This window comes from Antechinus flavipes, chromosome 1 (genome assembly GCF_016432865.1).
Source record: "Antechinus flavipes isolate AdamAnt ecotype Samford, QLD, Australia chromosome 1, AdamAnt_v2, whole genome shotgun sequence".
Classification (NCBI taxonomy): Eukaryota; Metazoa; Chordata; class Mammalia; order Dasyuromorphia; family Dasyuridae; genus Antechinus; species Antechinus flavipes.
This window is the reverse complement of record NC_067398.1, coordinates 665646946-665667756: the sequence shown is the minus strand read 5'-3', so window position 1 is coordinate 665667756 and position 20811 is coordinate 665646946. Positions and strand designations below refer to the sequence as shown.

General features: G+C 35.7%; 1 protein-coding gene across 2 annotated transcripts in view; it reads left to right on the top strand.

Moving 5' to 3' along the window:
- AKAP8 (A-kinase anchoring protein 8) overlaps positions 1 to 20811 on the top strand; it is a 54676-nt gene that overhangs the window by 29851 nt on the left and 4014 nt on the right. For both annotated transcript variants that reach the window (XM_051972039.1, XM_051972038.1), the window contains 3 exons: positions 1779 to 1812; positions 4221 to 4308; positions 20459 to 20600. In XM_051972039.1, the coding sequence (XP_051827999.1) occupies positions 1779 to 1812; positions 4221 to 4308; positions 20459 to 20600 (264 nt within the window). The remainder of the gene's footprint in view (positions 1 to 1778; positions 1813 to 4220; positions 4309 to 20458; positions 20601 to 20811) is intronic.

Genomic DNA, 20811 nt, shown 5'->3' with positions numbered 1-20811 from the left:
GAGATTCAAACCTGTGATGGGATCTTTTTTCCTTCTATCCTCAAGCCTAAAAGGTAGCTTTGTTGTAAAGTTAGAAATTTCCATTTTTAAAATACAGTTGTGTGGGTATATTATTTAATTTATCAATAATTCTGCTGCCTAAGTGCTGTGCAGTACAAAAATTCTTAAATTTGAAATCAGAAGATCTGGGTTCTAGTCCCAATTACTCTACTAACTGACCTTCTGACACTGAAGGAAACACTTCCTTTCCATTGGGACTTAATTTCCTCATCTATAAAATGAGAAGGCTGAACTAGTTTTAATTTTAATTCACTTTTTATTTTCAGTTCTGAATTCTTTCCTTTTGAGCTACACCCTTACCTGTTGAGAAAATAAGAAAAACAAAACACATTGAAATTATGAATAAGCAAGTAAAAAAAATTCCCACATTATCATGTTTAAAAAATTATGCTTTAATCTGTATTTGTGAGTCCATCATTTCTGTCTGGAGGAGATAGTATGTCATGAGATGTTCCTAAATCTTTGATTTGTTTTTATGATACTGTTATTATATAAAACTATATAAATATACTGGTTCTACTCCCTTCATTTTGTATCAGCTCATAAATGTTTTCCTAGTTTTCTAAAACTACTCCCTTTGTCATTTCTTACAGCACAATAATATTTTATCACAGTTATACCATCAGCTGTTCCCCGTTGCAAGGTTACTTGGCCACTAAGAAAAGAACTGCTCTAAATATTTTTGTACATGTGATGATTGTTTGGGCATATACATCTGGGCTGATATCTGAAGTTCCCTTTTAACATTATAACAATCTTAGACTCAGTAACAGCTTTACAATGTGGAATAAGTTCCTGCCCCAATGTTACTGGGAGGGTAACAGATGCTTCAGGCCAAAGACCCATTAGTAGTAGAAAATGCTTGCATTAAATTGTTTAGTTCTGGCAGCATTCTTCACAGGAAGTTTTGTGTGTATGTGTGTACATAATGCACTGTTTTTGGATATGTTCAAATTATGAGTGAAAAGAGGTTGGAATCTCCCCAGGATATCCACGATGGGAACTCTTAACATATCTGTATGCTTATTGAACCTGTTCGTGTCTGAAGGAAGATTTTTTTTTTTTTTAAAGATTTTTTTATTTCTAAGCTATTTTAGTTTGGAGGATCTGACTTTTAAAAAATCTGTTTATCTCCTGCAAATATCCTTGAAATTTTGGTGTCTGCTAATCTTTCCTAATGTCTAGAAAAAGTAATTGGGTTAGTAGTAAGAGCTTCAAAGCCTGATTCTGCTACTTATTACTTGTATATTACCTTAAATAAAACACCTCTCCTTTATGGACCTTATATTTATTCATCAGTCAAATGATGAGGGCATTGGATTAAATGTTCTATCTCAAAATTGTCTTATTCTTTAATCACTTAATAGAATTTAGTTTATATATGTTAATGAGCATCAAAATTAATATTAGGGCTCTTGATTTAATTACCAGTTCTGAATTCTCTTGTTTTTTTTTTTTTCCCAGTTTCTCTGTTTGGAATTGAGCCATACTAGCTACAGCCCCATTAAAAATCCTCAACCTGTACTGTGCATTTGTTTAATTATGGTATCAAAATTTAGCAAATATCAAGATCCCATTATTTATTTCATGAAGGTGTCAGAGTTTGAGGTAAGAATGTTGGAAGAGAGAATAGGATAGTAGTCTGAGATTCTTATTCTCGATAGGGAGTTGGCTATCTAAAGACATTGTGTCATTCTCAAACTTTGTATCTTTTTCAGGATGAGGAAATGGATGAAGAAGGAAGGAGGAGAGGTAGGAGTTACCCAGCATCTTCCTGCTCTTAAGAGTTTCTCTATATATTAGCTTTGTATCACCCTCCCATCCCACCCCCCATCTTATGCCACTATCTTCTCTAATTCTTTTTTCCTGCTCTTCTTCTTTCTTTCTCTCTCTTCTTTCTTTCTCTCTTTCCTTTCCTTTCTCTCTCTTCCTTCTTCCCTCCTCTACCCCCTTCTCTTTCTCTCTTTTAGTGGGGTTCAGTAGTAGAAGAGGGGTTGGTATGCAAGTATTGGATCTGATGTTCTGTGAAATGGAACAGAGAAAGTATTACATTTGCTTGGGGAAGGCTGTGAGGGTAGGGGGATCACACAAAGGCTTTGCTCAGATGTCTTTGATGTGGCACCTACTGGAAACAGTTTCATTTGTTCCAACAATTAAATCAAGAAGCAGGTTTCTCATAGGATGGTAGAAAAGGAAAGCCCACCTCAGCTTGTCTGAAGTAATTTTTCTGTAGGAATGACAGAGGAAATCACAGAAATCAGAGAGAGAAGAGGTTCCATCCATCCCATCCAGTCTGTTTTCCCCCTTGGCCAATGCAGGTTCCCTGAACTATTTTTTTTTCCTGAATTTCATTGAGTCTGTTATTTCTTTGGTTTCTGTTTGAATTTGATTTCCATTTTCACTGCCATGCTTTGTTGCAGTGTGTTGAGCTACAGCAGTGCAGGGGCCTCTATCCCTTTCCTTTGTGTTCAGTGACCGTGGCGGGAAATACCTGCCCAAGCAGGGGCCTTGGGGAGGGCAAGTGGACTTGGATCAAGTCCTTTCCATCTGTCCCATTGGCTTTTCTCACATTTTCCTGTTGGGAGCCAGAGAGGGCCCACCCCTGGGGTCATAAAAGACTACTAATTGTTTTGTAGTTTATTAGCCCCACTGTGGGGAAGTGGCACTGGAGAGATTTCAACTTAAACTGCAAGACCAGACTAAACAGTAGACCCTTCAGAAGGGAATAGAAAACTGGAGCTTGGAGATGGTGGTGGTCTTTCCAAACACCCCTTCTTTCTACTTTCCCTCTCGGTCCTTTCTAGATGAACACAACTTGGAAGAACCAAAGGTTGATTCCTTCTTGACCCTCCACTCACATAAACCTGTTTCTGTACAGGATCCTCCCTTAAGATTTTCCTTCTCTTATATTTTCAGGGCTTAGCTGACCCTTCTGAGATTCTTCCATCCATGTTTATTGAAGAGGTTATGTCTATAGCATGGGACCATACAGAGCACTAAACAGCTCTTGCAGTGGGGTCTATGCTAAAGCGAAGGTGAAATGTTTATTGCGCACAGGTCCTGGTACCCGGAATGACTTTGCTATTTAACAGCAGTAATAGTTTCAGGCAGTGACCTCTTGCCAAAAATCCCACGCCCTTTTGAGAGGCTTCTGAGCAGCGCACGCCGGTCGCCATCTTCGTGGGACAGTCTCGTGACTGGCATCAGGGGTAGGGGTTACAGTTCAGATGCTTATTGATCCTTTTTCCAGTCTCCTGTCCCTTTCCCCAGCCCTCTTTGTGAGATCCTGGTCTTCAGGGTCTTCCCTTATCCCTGTCACTGACTTATAGGAGCTGAACTCCTTGACTCTGGGGTATTGGGCTATACCTTTCTTATAGGGGGCTTCCTGCACTGGCCCCAGGGGATGGACTGGAGGACCTGTTGGTCTTTTCCATCTCTTATTTCTAGGATTGCTCCTCCCTATTCCCCTGATACCTCTGACCCTGGATAAATGATAGATTTATAACTTTTATGAACGGAAGACACTTGTTGGGCCAGTATATATTGGCCAAGCTGCTATAGTTCAGATTGAGACCAATTGAAAGAATAAATGAGGCCTGGCTGGAGATAGGGAGGTGGTATGTAAAACAGATAACCTTCTTGAGGTTTTGAAGCTACCATCTTCTTATCTTTAACAAAATTTGACTTTTCTCTTTAAATGATCTTAAAGGAAGTACAGTTTATATATTTTAGGTCTGGAGAATTGAAGTATTATATTGTTAGACTTGAAAAGTAAGATAAGTTAGCATAGGGGAAAAGTCAGTGATGACAGAGAAAAGAAGAAGGCTATGGAGGCATCCAACTGAAAGCTGAAAGATACCATATGTTTTGGGGGAGGGTTGGTAATAGCAGCCTTGGCAGACCTTAATGTTCTAGCATCTTAATGATTTAATCACTTCCATTGGGAAAACATTGGATTTCTCATCAAAATCCCAGAGGAGTCCAAGCCTTTTAAAGTCCCTTGGTACCAAGTGTTCTTGACCCTGCTATTAGAGGAGTATCTGTCTTTCTAAAGCCTTAAACAAATCAGGGAATAAGATGACAGAATTTCTTTACACAAGGTCCTCAGTACTTAGCTTGTCTTTATTCAAACTGACTTAAAATGTGTTTCTCTGTTGCAGGGGATAAGGGTGATGAAGATGATGAAGTGAAAAAGAAGAGAGAGAAACAGCGAAGGAGGGACAGAATGCGGGACCGAACAGCAGACAGGTATGAGAGAGGAAATGCATCAAGGGCTAGATAATGCTAGTAATTCTAAAATAGCTAAGTTATGCTTGCCTTTTCAGATGTGCAAAAAGCGAAGGCTGAATTTAAAAATAAGGATAGGAATTGAATCTGAGTGGATCTATTTTAACATGTTAATCCTTTAGTGAGATATGTCAATTCATTATTCCAAGAATCAAGAGGAAATTTTACTGTGCTACATAGGAGCAAAAGCTAAGTTGAGTTGGAAACTTAACCTTTAGGACATACTTGTGTGGTGTGGGGATCATCCCATCTACAATAAAAGAAGCTGAGGCAGAGTTATGAGCCAGTGGCCCTTTATTAAAGGATCCAGGATCCCCTCTAATAAAGTGGACTTCAGATCTTCCTCACAATTTGAGCTTCCTTCTCCTTCTAGGGCCCTATTTTTGTAGAGTTAGATGTGTCCAGAAATTCTGGAACAACTATAGCAAATGAATAGAACAAAGTAACATATCAATAGGATCACAAGTTGAGTGAAGTGAGAAATGTCTCCATACAAGATAGATAGACTTCTCCTTAAGTTAGGCTATCACAGTCAGTGACTTAAGTGGTCATAAGATGGTCATCTGCATTTATTAGACAAGTGATTGATTCGAAGATACAAAAATATTTTGGGGCACTTTTCATTTCTGTCATACTAGACTTGGTCACCATCACAAAGCACAACAAGGGTGGAGGGCCTTTAATTAACTTTATCTAAGCGAGTAAATTTAGAATTTGGAGCTCACCGCCCTGGAGCCTTATATACAGAACTTTAATATGATTCTATCAAATTAATACTGATTGGAATAGAATTTTTTTGGGGGGGTCTAAATGAATTATTTCTCAGTGGATTAATCTTTATTAAGTATTAGAATCACTGTTTTGTTTTTCTGTGCTTCTGTATATCCATCATAGTTATTTCTTATAGCACAGTAATATTCCTTAATTTTCAAATTATCACAGCTTGCTTAAGTCATTCCCCAGTCAATAGGCATCTCTTTGTTTCTTTCATACTACAAAAAGTAGTATGACATATTTTTATGTATATGGAACTTTTTTATTCGTCATTCTTTTTGTCTCCTATTAGAATCTATTGGTCAAAGAGTATGGACATTTTAAGTATTTTATTCAGATAATTCCAAGCTGCTTTGCAGAATGTTTGGACCAGTTCATAGTTCACAGCTCTACCAATGGTGTATTAGCATGCCTGTCATTCCAAAATTACTCCAATATTGACAAGTTTTTTGTCATCTGCCAATTTGTTGATTGTGGGATGAAACCTCAGAATTGTTTAATCTTCATTCTTTTTGAAAATTGTTCATATAGCAGAGATTCCAAACATGGCTACCATGTGAAGACCCTCTGTCCACTGGACCCTCTGTCCAGTGCCCTTCTTATCTCTACCTTCGCCTATACTTTAACTTTGCTTATCCAATAATAAACCTCTTTTATCAATCTAAAAAAAAAATTGTTCATATATATATATATATATATATATATATATATTTGGGTCTTTTTACCATCATCATTTGACTTGGATCATTCAGCTGAAACTGTTGAAAAAGCTTTTCCAAGGTACTACTGATTTCTTAATTTTCCCTATTGATCTCCATCACTTCCTGGATCTCTCTTCTTTGAAGTTGTCATGACTTCACTCTCCTGATTTTCTCTTTCTACTCATTTGACGGCTTCTTCTCAATCTCTTTTGCTGTTTTCTTCATCCATGTCATACCTACTTATTGTGGGTGTCTTCTAAGTCCCTAGCCACCTTCTGTTTTTTCTGTATACTATCTTACTAGTTCCTACAGGTTTTAATTTTTGCAGTAATCCCCAAATTTATTAGATCTAACCTTGTTGGATCTCTCCTGTTCTTTTATTCAGTTCTGCAATGCCAGCTGAATTTAGCATATCTATATTTTCTATAGCTACCTCAAACTGAACCTTTCCAAAACAGAATTCATTATTTTTTCACCAAAACACAACAGTCACTTACTATATGCCAAGTACTCTGGTCAGTGCTAAGAATAAAAATATAAGCAAAAAAAAAGAAAGTCCCTGTCCTCAAGGAGTATACATTCTAATGGAGGAAGACAAAATATTAAAAGGAAACTGAAAATAGAAGGATTTCAGGCAAGAGACTATGGGAAATCTAAAAAGTCAGGAATGGTCAAAACATTCTCCTCTTTCCAACTTTGCTATTATTGTCCAGATTATAACCATCCTCACTGTGCCTCAGAATACTTATATCTCTTACCCAGTCTGTTGTCAGATCTTGTCATTTCTGTCTTCATAACATCTCTCCTACAGGCACTCTTCTCTCCTTTGATACTGCTACCACTGTGGCACAGGCCCTCATCGCAACACGCCTGAACTATTGCAATAGCATCCTGCTGCCTGCCTGCCTCAGGTCTGTCCACACTGTAGTCTATTTTCTATTCAGCTTTCAAATTGCTCTCCCCAAAGCAAGTCTGATCATGTCACTCTCCTGTTCCATAAATTCCAGGAGCTCTTGTACTTTGTTCCTTTTCATGTACTGTACCAGCTTTTCCGGCTGACTTGCTATTCCTCACACATTGAATTGTTTCTTTCCTTTGTCCTGGTTGTCCTTTATGTCTAGAATACTCTTCAGTTTCCATCTTTTGGCTTCCCTAGAATCCTTTAAGAGTTGACTTAAGTATAACATTGATCTGATTTTCTTTTGAAATTGTATGATTGGGATATTGTTGTAAACATAGCGGTTTTTCCAGTAATTGTCAAATAAGGAGTTTTAACACTGAGTTGTTGAGTTCAGTTGCTTCTAAAAGAATAATATATATCTCTTTTAACTTTAAGGAGAGCTACTGATTGTCAGTAGGTGATTCTTATCAGAATTCCCTATAAGAATAAATTGTTAAAGTGCTTTTTTTACTTTCAAGCATTCGATGATCACATTTCCTTTATTTTCTAAGTTTTTCACTATTGTTGGGGACAAGAAAAAGGTTGTTTGATTAATGTATTTTAAAAAAGCTTCAGGGGAATCACATTTTAAAAACAACAATAAAACATTTCCCCAATTTATATTTCCTTATTTCATTTAGAAAATTGGGAGAATCTCATTATGTTCCTTCGGTAGACATACTGCCCAAATGGTTTTTCATAGACTTCTTCAACTTGCATGTCTAAAGATCCTCATTCCACTAGGACAGCACCTTTCACCCTGAGATATTATGTCCATTATGCATTACCTGGCAGATTGTACTCTCTACACTTACCTAGGCAAGTCTTCATTTGGTTGAAACATTATCTTACTGTGTCTGTTGTACTGTATGCTTAGTGGGTATAAAGCATCACTTGAAGACTCAAAAGAATGTAGGATTTCAGAAGACTGGGATTTGGATCTGATCTCTGACATATTATAGCTCATTGTGTAAAGTATATTTCATGTGCCATCTCATCCAGTCCTCACAAACATTTAAAGAAATAAGTGCTATTATTATCACTATTTTACAAATCAGGAAACTGAGACACAGGCCAAGTTTCTTGTCTAGTGTCCCACAGCTAGAAAGTGTTGGAGACAAAATTCAAATTCAATTTTTCATGACTCTTTGGAGTTATCTCCACTGCACAACTTTTACCTCTAAAACCTCAGTTTCTTACTTTTTAAAATAAGGATAATAATCCTTATAATGCAAATTCTATAGAGTTATGGTGAGGGAAATATTTTGTCAACCTTAGAGTAAAACTGCAATCTGAAGCAGCATTAGTCATATTGTTATGAGAACTTATGTGCCGTGGTTAGGTGTTGAAGGAGGATTTTGCTTGGTGAATTACTCTACGCATAAATGCATTGTGTATTATGTATTCATTACAACTTTCCCTTGCTTGACTAAGTTTCAGAAAGGTTATTCTTGATGATGTCACTGTTTCCCTTTCTTGTAGAGGTAAGTGACATCTAGTACAAATAAAATAGAATTTGGAAATGCCAAGGACCACATAAAGGGATATGATACTGAAGCCCTTAATTTTGCCTATTTTGTTCAGGGTCTCTGTATCTAGGTAAGTAGTTTGAGATTAGGAAGTAAGAACCAGTGGCTCTTTGTAGAGATCTGCCCTGTAGAAGTAGTTCTTGTGACAGTGCTTTGGGTCAAGTCTGAAGCCCATCCTGTAATTTAGATTTGGGAATAGAATGAAATGAAACTTTGATAAACCATGTAACATTGAACCAAACATGAAAAGGCAATCCTGCAGCACTAATACAGGGAAATGCAGTCTCCCCTGTCTCCATCCATGGGTTAGAAGGTTCTATTAAGTTCAAGGCAATATGACAGCTATTAAATAGAATGGGCAGTAATTCCTCCTGGGCTAGATGTTTTATGCCTTACTATAATTGAGAAGCCATATCATAGGCTTAAAACCTATTTGTCTACACCAGTGAAACCTCAGGCTTTCTTGCCTTTGTAGGGAAAAACTGGTCCATTCTAAATGCTTGTGGTCTTAGTAGATATTGCTCCTTCCACAAGGGATGATTATTCTGATGATGAGTCCTAGCTAAATAGGTCAGTAGTCAAGAGTGCTTGGTAGAATTGCCAACTGCGGCTAGGAAGACTATGAATGCATTTGCTCAGAATAATTTTTAAGTTTTTTTTTTTTAAATAAATTCATCAAAATGCCAATTTTTATATAAAACTGTGCCTCAAATGGATGTATTGTATATGTTCTAGAGAAAGTGGGCCAAAAACATTTTGGTGCTTCCTTTCCTTTATTAGTCCTAGGAAGTTTTTTTTTTTTTTTTTAACTAAGATAATAACTTATAAATTACTGTAAATCTGAAACAAAAATTATTCCAGGTGAATGATATATATTCCAAAGAAGGCACATATAGGAAAAAATTAATTTTTCAAGTTCATCCTGTGAGTTTCTCTTAGCTATGGGAAATAGAAACAAGAAAAAGATAAAAAGAAAAAAAAAGTGTGTGCACAGCAAAATATATAACAATAAATTTCTATTTCAAGAAAGCATATATAATAATAAAACACATTATATTTCTAATTGTCCTTCTTTTCTTTGCTTCCTTTTCTTTTGTTCTCTGCTGTGTACTTTTTTACTTTATTACTTTATTTATTTACTTTATTCTATAATTAAGCATGGCTATATCCAAGTTTACATACATACACACAAATACATACCTATATGTACACATATGCATCATCCTATCCCTGCTAACTTACCTTTACTATTTATTACTTGCCCCTTTCAGCCATGATTCCTCCCCTGTTCTTTCTCCATATCCTTTCCCTCTTTATCCCTTTCCCAGTAATCTCTATACCACAACACATTCTAGCCACCCTTCTATAAAGCTAATTAAGGAAAATCCACCTTTTTTTCCCCCTCTCACCTTTTCCTACTTTGCTTCCATCTTCCCCCACCAGCACCCCCCAAAAAGAAAAGAAAACAAATTTGAATAGTTAAGAAAAACAAGTCTCTACATTGGCCAAATCCAAAAAAAAAGGTCTTCCTCATCATCCTGAGTTATCATCTCATTATCAGGTAGTGAATAGCATATTTCACCATTAATTCTCAGGAATCATGTTTGTTCATTTGCATTCATCAGTATTGTTAGTCTTTTAAAGTTGTTGTCTTTCCTGTTGTTATAAGGATTGTTCTCTGCTGTCTTTCACTCCTCATAAAAGTCTGCCCAGGTGTTTCTGAAATCATCCCGTTCATCATTTCTTATACCACAATTCCATCACATTCTGATAACATAATTTGTTCAGCCATTCACCAGTGAATTGGGCTCACTCCCTGAGTTTTTATTTCTTTGCCATCACAAAGCTACTACATAGCTAGGATATCTTTTTCCGCTGTCTTTGTTATTTTTAAACAGTTCATTTGAATTCTCTTCTGGCTCTTATTTGAGGTCCAATGACTAGAGGAAAATTCCCATGATCTTTATCAGCACTAAAAAGCCTTTCTTGAGCCAGAAATACCTAGTAAACTGGTCTGTTCATCCTGGAAAGCAGCTTTAGAAGGCATGAACCTTCCTATCGATTTTGCCCCCAAAACTCCAATAAATGCCAAATGAAACAATGAAACAGTTTGAGATTGTAACATATTGCATTGCAATCAGGGTTCAAAACATTCCAACTTTGTCACATTATCCAGGTAATTATAACAGATTAAAAGAGGAATTACATTTCACTCTCATAGTAAATTCCTTAAGGTTTCCTAACCATAGCAAGGAAGCTAAGGAGCTGTCTGTGAAGCTGCTGCATGTGGATCCTAGCCCAGATCATCTAGGGCAACTCCTTTCTTTTACAGATCAGGAAACTGAGGCCCAGGGAGATTAAGAGACTTGCTCAAGGTCACACAGGTGCTAAGTAATAGTACTTGAACTTAAAACCTAGTACTTGGGAGTTCAAATCTAATGCTCTTGCCTTCCCATCATGCTGCTTTCCTTATATCCATGTCATTATTTCCTTGGATGGCTATTATTTCCTTCATATGATGTCCTTTCAGTTGAATTAATATTTACTGAGATCCTACTTTGTGAAAAGCACTGTGTTAGGCTCTGAGTATACAAAGACAAAGATAAAGTGTGTTCTATGCATTTAAATTCTTGTAAGTGATATTATTTGTATATATAAATAAGAAAAAGTTAATTTGATTTGAATGAAGAGACAATATTTGTGCCTTAGAGAAACATGCAGATTTTGAGAGGTTGATATGAAATAGCATGGAGGATAATGCCACAGGAGAAGTTTTTTGGCAGGGGATGGAATATCAGGGTCAAGGATTTGGGACAATCTTGGAACAAATGGAGAGTGTCAGCAGGGGACCAATTTAAAAAAAAGGGTAGCAGTAATGAATATCAATTCTTATTTATTTTATTGAAAAGGAAGAAACAAAAAGGATCAGTAGACATGCTAGTTTAATCTAGGTACTCCATTAGTCTTTGGAGATAAAACAAAACGCAAACAACCCTGCCCTCAAGAAGTTTATGATCTCTTGAGGGAGCTAAGTGCAACATGTACACATAAAAATATCTGCAGTATATATGTTTAAGCAGTTAGAAAGTGTTAGGGCAAGAAGCACATTTTTTAGGGTTTGGGTCAGAGGAATATTTATTCAGGACAAGATTACTGACTGAATCAGATGAAACAAATCCTCCAACTGAACACTTAGCAAAAGTTTATATTCTTGATTTTGTTTACGGCCAGCCTTAGAGACATAGCACTTTGCTAAGTTATAAAGAAAAGCAAAAAGTCTTCCATATTCATATTATAGTGGGGGAGGGCCACATATAAATAGGTAAATAAACCAAAGAAAGGCAAAAAGTCATCCATTTTCATAGTCTAATCAGGAAGGGACACATAAATAAAAAATTAATACAGAATATATGACTATAACTGAATGAAGAATGTTTTAAGAGGAAGTGGGACCAAGAAATCCCTTTTTAGAAGATGGGATTTGAGCTGAGATTTTAAGGAAATCAGAAACTAACAGGCAAAGGTGATAGTACATCATTCTCAGGGCATGGGGAATTCCCATTTCAAAGACCCAGAGACACACTATGGAGTGAGATGTTAGAGAAACTTCAAGTAGGCCACTGTAATTGGACTGGAAAGAGCTCAGGAGTCAATAAAATATAAGAACATTAGAAAAAGAAGAAGGGGCCATAGTATGGAGAATTTTAAATGCTAAACTGAAGTGTGTGTACGTGTGTGTGTGTGTGTGTGTGTACGTGTGTGTGTGTGTGTGTGTATTTATTTGTGTGCGCGTGCGTGCATTTGCATGCTCAGGAGTGTAATGTGAAGGTGACTGGGAACCCTTGGAGTTTGTTAAGAGGGTGAGAGGTGAACTTGTGGGGAGGTGGAACTAAGATGGTTTAAAAAAAAAAAAAATCAGGCATTCAAACAAACTTTTCCAAAATTCCCTCCAAATAACTTTGATGCCTGGAAATATTTTCTGAAGGGGCAGAATCAACAAAAGGTCCAAACTAAACAATTTTCCAGCCAGATACTTTAAAAAGTTGACAAGAATGTTCTATCTCATGGGAGTAAGGACCCCACTGGAGGAATCGGCTCTCAGCCAACAGATTTCAGTTTGGGGAGGGGCAGTCAGACAACTGATCAGAAGATGATTATTAAGGGCACCCTTTGATGGAACTTTGTTGAAGTTCTACTTTGTAGTCCTAGAGAGAAAATAGAGTATTAGAATGCTAGCTCTTGTGTTCCCAGAGAAGTAGGAACTGGTGATATTTACAAGGTGGAAGAATCTTTATGATTATTCACAGACCAGAAAAGCTATGATCAAAGCTATCTTTAACTCATCCTACCTTAAAAGAACTGAAAATGCACACTGCCACCCCCACTTCCCATAGCTATCATAAAAACTTAAATCTTAGGACATTGCCTCTTCTGCTCCAGGAACACAGCCCAACTTTGAACATGAAATTAAGAAGTAGGCAGGAAAAATGAGCAAACAAGAAATAGAAGAGCTCAGAAACAATTTAAATGTCAGAAAAAAGAGATAACTGGAAAAGAAATGAATGATTCAAGAAATGTAGAGTCAACATTTTGATAAAAAGAGGCAGAAAAATATGCTAAAGAGAAAAACTCCTTAAAAAGCAGAATTGGTCAATTGGAAAAGCTCACTGAAGAAAATAATTCCTTAAAAATGAGAATTGGACTAATGGCTCCATGAGACACCTAGATAATTTAAGAAGTATTGGACAACCTGAAAGCGATGTTCAAAAAAGGGGCCTAAAATGTGGTAATTTTTAATAAATTGTCAAAACTATCCTGATATCCTAGAACCAAAGGATAAAATAGAAATTAATCTATTATCTCCTAAAAGAGATTCCAGAATGAAAAACAAAAAAGAAACACAATTCAGATATCATGGAACCAGAATGAGGATAACACAAGATTTAATTGCTTCTTCATTAAGGGAAGTAAGGGCAAAGGAACTAGGATTATGAGCAAGAATAATTCGTCAACAAAACTAAATATAATCCTTGAGGGCAAAAATGGATATTTAGTGAAATAGAGGACTTTTGTGCATTCCTGATAGAAAACAAACAACTAAAACAGGAAATTTAACTTTCTTTTTTCTTTTTTCTTTTTTTTTTTTATTATAGCTTTTTATTTACAAGTTACATGATGGGTAATTTTACAGCATTGACAATTGCCAAACCTTTTGTTCCAATTTTTCCCCTCCTTCCCCCATCCCCTCCCCCCTATAGCAGGTTGACTAATACATGTTAAATATGTTAAAGTATAAATTAAATACAATATAAGTATACATGTCCTAACAGTTATTTTGCTGTACAAAAAGAATTGGACTTTGAAATAGTGTACTATTAGCCTGTGAAGGAAATCAAAAATGCAGTCGGACAAAAATATAGGGATTGGGAATTCTATGTAGTGGTTCATAGTCATCTCCCAGAGTTCTTTCTCTGGATGTAGCTGGTTCAATTCATTACTGCTCTATTGGAACTGATTTGGTTCATCTCATTGCTGGAGATAGCCATTAGAATTAATCATCATATAGTATTGTTGTTGAAGTATATAATGATCTCCTGGTCCTGCTCAGGAAATTTAACTTTTCAAACACAAGATTCAAGAGTAACAAAAAGGTAAATAGGAAAGTGAAATCACAGAGGATTCAAGAGAGTTAAACTCACTCCTACATAGGAAGATTTTACTTGTACCTCCAAGAATTTTATCATTGTTAGGGCAGTTAGGAATATACAAAGAGAGCATTGATGTGAGTTGACTATGATGGGATTGTATCAAGAAAAGGGGGTGAGAAAGAGGGATGCACTAGGAGAAGCCCGGAGAGGAAGAAATTATCTTTTTGAAAATGCACAAGAAAAACTTGTAAAGTGGAAAAGATATGGAGGGTGGCAACACTTGAACCTTATTCAAAGAAGAAATAGTAGATGCTTAATTGGGTGTAGAAATTTAATTTGCCCTATAGAAGGAGGAAAAGGAAGAAAGAGAAAAACAAAAGAAAGGGGACTGATAGAAGAGAGGGCAGATTGGGAGAGGGAGTAGAAAAAAGCAAATTACCTAAGGAAGAGTGAAAGGAAAGAGACAAGGATAAATGGGGAAGAAATAGAAATCACATCTGTGAATGTGAATGGATTGAACTCAGCCATAAAACAGAAACAGATAGCAGAGTGAATTTAAAACCAGGACCTAACAATATATTGTTTATAAGAAACAAACATGAAGGAAACAGACACACAGAGTTAAGAGGCTGGAATAGAATCTATTATGCTTCAGCTGAAGTTTAAAAAAAAAGGGGGGGGGGGAAGTAGCTATCATGATTTTATGTAAAACAAAAGCAAAAATAGATCTCATTGAAAGAAATAAGCAGAGAAATTAAATTTTGCTGAAAGGCACAATGAAATACTAAATATGTTATAGCTTACTACTTGAAAGTATGAGTTAAAGCAGTTATAGGAAGAAAAAGATAGTAAAAGTTTCCTGGTAGAACATCTTTAATTTTTCCTTCTCCAAATCAGATATGTCTAACTAAAAAATGAAGAAAAAAGTTAGGGAGTTGAACAGGATTTTAGACAAGCTAGTTATGATAGACTACTGGGGGAAAAAAGGAATGGTAATAAAAAAGAATATATTTTTTTCTTAGCAGTACATGATGCCTACATGAAAAATGACCGTGTATTAGGACATAAAAATCTCACAAGTTATTTGCAGAAAACAAGAAATATTAAATTCATCCTTTTAAAATTATATTGCAACAAGAATTACTTTAAATAAAAGACCATGAAAACATTAAAAATTAATTGGAAACTAAATAAAAGAATAAAAATAAAGAATGAGTGTCAAAGAATTAATCAGTAATTAAAAAGAATGACAACAATGAGACAACCTGCCAAAATTTATGGGAGGCAGCCAAAGTACTATTTTGGGAAAATTTTACATCTTTAAATTCTTATATTGATAAAATAGAGAAAGAGCAAATCAATAAGTAGAAAGAATAAGAAATTCTTATTTCTTATGAACAAAAAGTAGAAAAAATACAAGTTAAATCAATTGAAGACTAAATTGGAAATTCTACAAATTAAAGAACAGATTTTAAAAATTAAAATGTTGAACTAAAATTTTAAAACTGGTTTTATGGAGGAGAAATAAGATATATATAAACCATTGTTATTTTGACTTAAAAGTTACCTACAATCAAAAATGAAAAAAGTGAATTCATCAATGAAACTTAATTACAAGCTCTTTTGGTCAACTGCATGTCAATAATCAAAAATTCTGAATGAAATGGATATTTATAAAAATATAAATTGTCCAGATTTGCAGAAGAGGAAATAAAATATTTCAGTAACTAGATAGAAAGAGAAAATGAACAAGTCATTAATGAATTCCCTAAGGAAAATCCCAAGGATCAGATGGATTCACAAGTAATTTTTATCTAACATCCCTAATAAAGAACAATTAGTTCCAGTGCTGTATGAACTATGTCTCTTTGTTTCTCAAATACATGGAGAACTGAATCAAGTTTATAAAACCACAAGTAGTCATAAAACCCCAGTTGATAAATGGTCAAAGGATATAAACGGTTTTAAGATGAAATCAAAGCTATGCATAATCATAAGAAAAATGCTCTAAAGGACTACTGATTATAGAAATGCAAATGAAAACAACTCTGATGTACTACCCATCGTTTTTCAGATTGGCTAATGTTTTTATTTTTATTTTTTTTATTATGTATTTTATTTTATTTTATAATAATTTTATATTGACAGAATCCATGCCAGGGTAATTTTTTCTACAACATTACCCCTTGCACTCGCTTCTTTTGCGATTTTTCCTCTCCCTCCACCTCCTCCCCTAGATGGCAAGCAGTCCTGTATATGTTAAATATGTTGCAGTATATCCTAGATACAATATATGTTTGCAGAACCAAATAGTTCTCTTGTTGCACAGGGATGGCTAATATTTTTTAAAAAAGAAAGTGATTAATGTTGGAGAAGATGTGGAAAAATTGGCACTGTTCAGGGAGTGAAGTGATTCAAACATTTTAGAGAGCAATTTGTGATTATACCCAAAGGACTATAAAAGTGCATAGCTTTTGACCCATCAGTAGCACTACTAGGTCTTTATCCCAAAGAGATCAAAAAAAGCAGAAGAGAACCAATTTGCATAAAAATATGTGTAGCAGCTCTTTTTGTAGTGACAAAGAATTGGAAATTGATGAGGAAAGGCTGAACAAGTAGTATATTGTAGAGGGCTGAAACTATTGAGATCAGGACTGCCGAGCACTTGAGGCTAACTACTGATTGGACAATACTCTATGGGCATTTGCTTGAAAACTGGTCCTTGCCACTATCCTGTGCTGGCTCAATGATTGGTGTATATAGGGGATTGTAGGAGGCACTAGGGGGTGGAGTAAGACTAGCCAGGGTCACACTTTGGCGGTAGACAAAGGAGAAGGAGATCGCAGAAATTCTGCTTCCATCCTGTTCAATCCTGCTTCTAAAGACTAAGAATAAAGACTAAGGACTTTTGCTTATCCTGACTCCGGCTAATTCTGAGGTATTCTGGGTGCTAGCGCGGTCATAACAGTATATGATTGTGCAGCTTTCTTTTTTTTAGTTTTGTGTTTTGATCTCTGTATTCTTTTACTGTAATGACTAATGTGGAAGTATTTTCCATGACTGCATGTGTGTAATCTATACCTAATTGTTTGCCATGTTAGTGAGGAATTTAAAAGAAGGGATGTAATTTGAAAAGAAAAATTTTAAATTTACATAAGGTGAGGGTTAATAGAATGGGAAGAGATTTGAGGCAGAGAGACTCGTTAAAGGTATTCCAGTAGTCCCATTTGAGAGGTTTGCTAAATGTTATATCTATGAGTGGAGAGAAAAAATGTTTGTGATGATGTGACAATAGAAACAGGATTTGGCAATGGATATGAATGAATCATGGAAAATGATGCTGAGTTATGGATATCAGTGATGTTGAAGGATGGTGGTGTCCTTACCAATATTAGGGAAGTTTTAAGGAAGGAGAATTTTGGGAGAAAGATGATGTGTTCTGTTAAGGATATGTTAAGTTTGAACTGCCTACATGTCCATGCTGTTGAAGATGCATGATTATTAGTCTCAGGTTAGAGACTAATCTTGAATTTGTAGATCAGGAAATGTCACAGAGATAGCACCATAAGAACTCAAGAAAGTCACCAAATGTAGTGTAGATCAAAGATGCATAACTTTTTGACATAGTTTTCCTTTGTAATTCTTTATATTTGATTTTATGAACTTTTAAAGAGTATTCTTAGTAATCTTAGTTTTACTAAAGAGTAATCTTAGTATTAAAGAGTATTCATAGATGTCAGCAGGCTACCAAAATGGTCTATCAAACAAATGAACAAGGTATAGAGAGGGAAGGAAAGAAAGGGATATAGGAGGTTACTAGAGGCTGCTTTTGACTAGGTGATGGGATCTGGCTAAGAATCTAATAAAGTAGATTGAGAAAGGTCTGAATAATGGAAATCAAGGCAAAGCAGTATGAATAAAACCTGGAAAGTAGAGACTGTCCAGAAGGAAGTGAGATGTGTCCAATGTAAAGAAGTCAAGGAGGACCATAATTTGAGACAAAGCCAGAAGATCATAATGATGAAGAGATGATTGATAACTATGCAGTTTCAGCTAGATAATGTAGAAGTATTACTTGTGAGGGTTTAGACTGGTGAGAAGAGAGAGTATGACAGAAATGTGTGTAGACTTGAGCCATAAAAGGGATGAGAATTGTAGGAGAAAGCTAGCAGGGATAGGATGGCCAAAGATGGACACGTTTGTAGGAAATAGTCATAGAGTAATTCAGAATGATAGTGGGGACAGTTTTCTGGAGAATTGTCTGTTTTCATCCTTGTATTTTGGAGAAAAAAACAATCTAATCTTAATGGTTTCCTTTGTTGTTGTTAGTTGCTATATTTGTTTACCCTTTTTATATGTCTATATTTTAAAAGCGGAGTTATTTCTTCTGGTTTGCCTGTTTAGTAAACATTTCTTTAGATTCATACTTGAAATATAGGTCACTTTGAGCTCCTTTGATCTTTGGGATATATTTTTCATTCCCTCTTGCCCTATCTGTTGAGTGCTTTACAATAGTCTTTATATTATTTGAATTTCTTTTCCTTTATATTTGAAGGTCTTTTTTTTGAAGGTTACTTCTTGAATTTGTAGCATAGGGTTTTTTTCCCCCTTCATGGAGACGATCTGTGTATTCTTTCAATTTTCTTTATTCAGAAATTTTTCTTGGACTGGACCTTAAAACTGTCTTCACATCCCTCGGTCTCTGTCCCTTATGATTTCTGGGGTAACAGAACAAAGCCCAGCCTTATGTTGGGCTGTTTTCCCTCAGGTTTAATGGAGTGCTACACAACCTGCCCTAGTTTAATCTGTGTTTCAGTTTTGACTTACTTAACTTTGTTGTGGCCCCAAAGTGCTGCCATGCTGCTATCAGGGCCTGAACAGGCTTTTGCTTTTTAGGTTTGTCACTTTTAAGGGAGCTGGTGTGGAGAGATGATGACTTTTGTAAGTCCTCAGATTGACTTGTGCAGCCTTGCACAAGTGGGTGGTGGGACCGGTGTGTTAGCAGATATTCATTAAATTGTTAATCTCATTTAAATTTCTTAGTGTCTTAGTCTATCAAGAAAGCTGAATTTGAGTTATCTCTTGTATATGGTTCTTATTTTGGAGAGGTTTGAGAGATCTTGAGGATTGGAGAAAATGTCTTAAGTTTCTGTCTTGTTGGTCTTGTGATCTGGAAATCCTCTTTTATGTTTATTTTCTGGACAGTTATGTATGTATGTGGTTCTTTGTTCAATAAAAGGTAAATTTTGGGGGTTATTGGCTGCTAATTTCCTTTTTGACTGTATCCCAAGTACCTAATGTAATGCTCAATACATATCAGGTACTTAATGCTTGATTGGTATAACCACTATGGGAAAGGAAAAGGATGGTCAGGGACATATTGTGCTTTGGAGAATGGAAGGGAAATCCAGGTGTTCTTGGGTGTCAGAACATGAAAGGAGCACAAGAGAAATATGTCTAAGATGAAGGAAAGGAAAGTATTGAAAGGGGATTCCAAAGATTGAAATGGGATTGGACTCTTTGGCATACTCACTTGAGGGTGTGCCAGAGTAGAAAGAAGCCTTGTAATACTTGAGATCTGGTCCTATTTATAAGTAGTGAGGAAAGGAGCTGTTAGAAGTTGAAGAAGAAATAAGAAGGAAATGATTGGGGTAGGTTTTCTTATTTCTTAGATGATACAATGGCCAAATAAGCCTCTTTCTTGGAGCTTAGGACAAAACTTCTTCCATGGAAGCTGAAGAAAAGAATAGAAAGAATGGCTGCTGATGAAGAGTGTTTTTGACATACTAAGTAGGGAAGTAATGTCTTAATTTTCTCAGTAATAAACTCTTTTGAAGAGTAAAGATAGGTGATATTCTAGAGCTGAAGTGGAATTTTGGAATAGTTGGAATAAGTATGTTAGAGAAGAATAGAAGAATCTTGGAACAGCTCAGTTGAAAAATTACTTGAACTTTGTAACTACTTTTTCCACTAGTTCTCAGTAGCAGAAGAGTTAGAATGAGCAACTTACTATGCCAAGGGATGAGCAGAATGTCAAGAATGTTTTAAGTTTATAATATTCTCAATGTACTGGGGTTTTTTGTTTGTTTTTTGCTTTTTATCCCATTTGCTAGGAGTAAAAAACTAAGGTAAAGAAATGTAAAGGCGGGGCTTAGAAGTTGGTTTCCCCTTCTCCTTTACTCAGGTCATTCTGTTGTATATGCATTCAAACTGAAGAAATTATTCAATTCAAGAAAATTCAGTTAGATGCTATGGGGAGAAGGAGGTATAGAAAACTAAGACACTGTCTGTAGTGTCAGGCAGCTTCAATTATGCTGTTGAAGGGTCCCCATATTTTAGCATCCATAAAGTAATTTATCTCCTAAAAACTATCCAGAGATCTTTATAGATTCTTCAGCTCCCCTTAATGGAGTGGTGGCCTTATACTCCTAATAATATTTATATCTTGCCAGTATAGAAAGAAAATTCAATTATTGACAGGCTCACTACTGTGGTTAATATTTCTTTATTCTATTTTAGGATTCAGTTTGCCTGTTCTATATGCAAGTTTCGCAGTTTTAAAGATGAAGAAATCCATAAGCACCTACAGAGCAAGTTCCATAAAGATACACTGCGTTTTATTGGTACCAAGCTACCTGACAAGACAGTGGAGTTCTTACAGGTGAGGTGTAACATAGAGGATCATCTGATGATTATTGATGCCAAAAAATTGTTTGAATGTCTCCATTTTGTAAATGCCAAAAAGGAGGCAGAAAGAAAAAAATTAATTTGGTGTCCTAAATCTTAAATCTTTTGCAAGTAGCCAAATGACCTGAAAGAACAAAACCTGCCTTTGGTTTTGCTTTTTTAGGAAACCATCATGTTTAATGTAA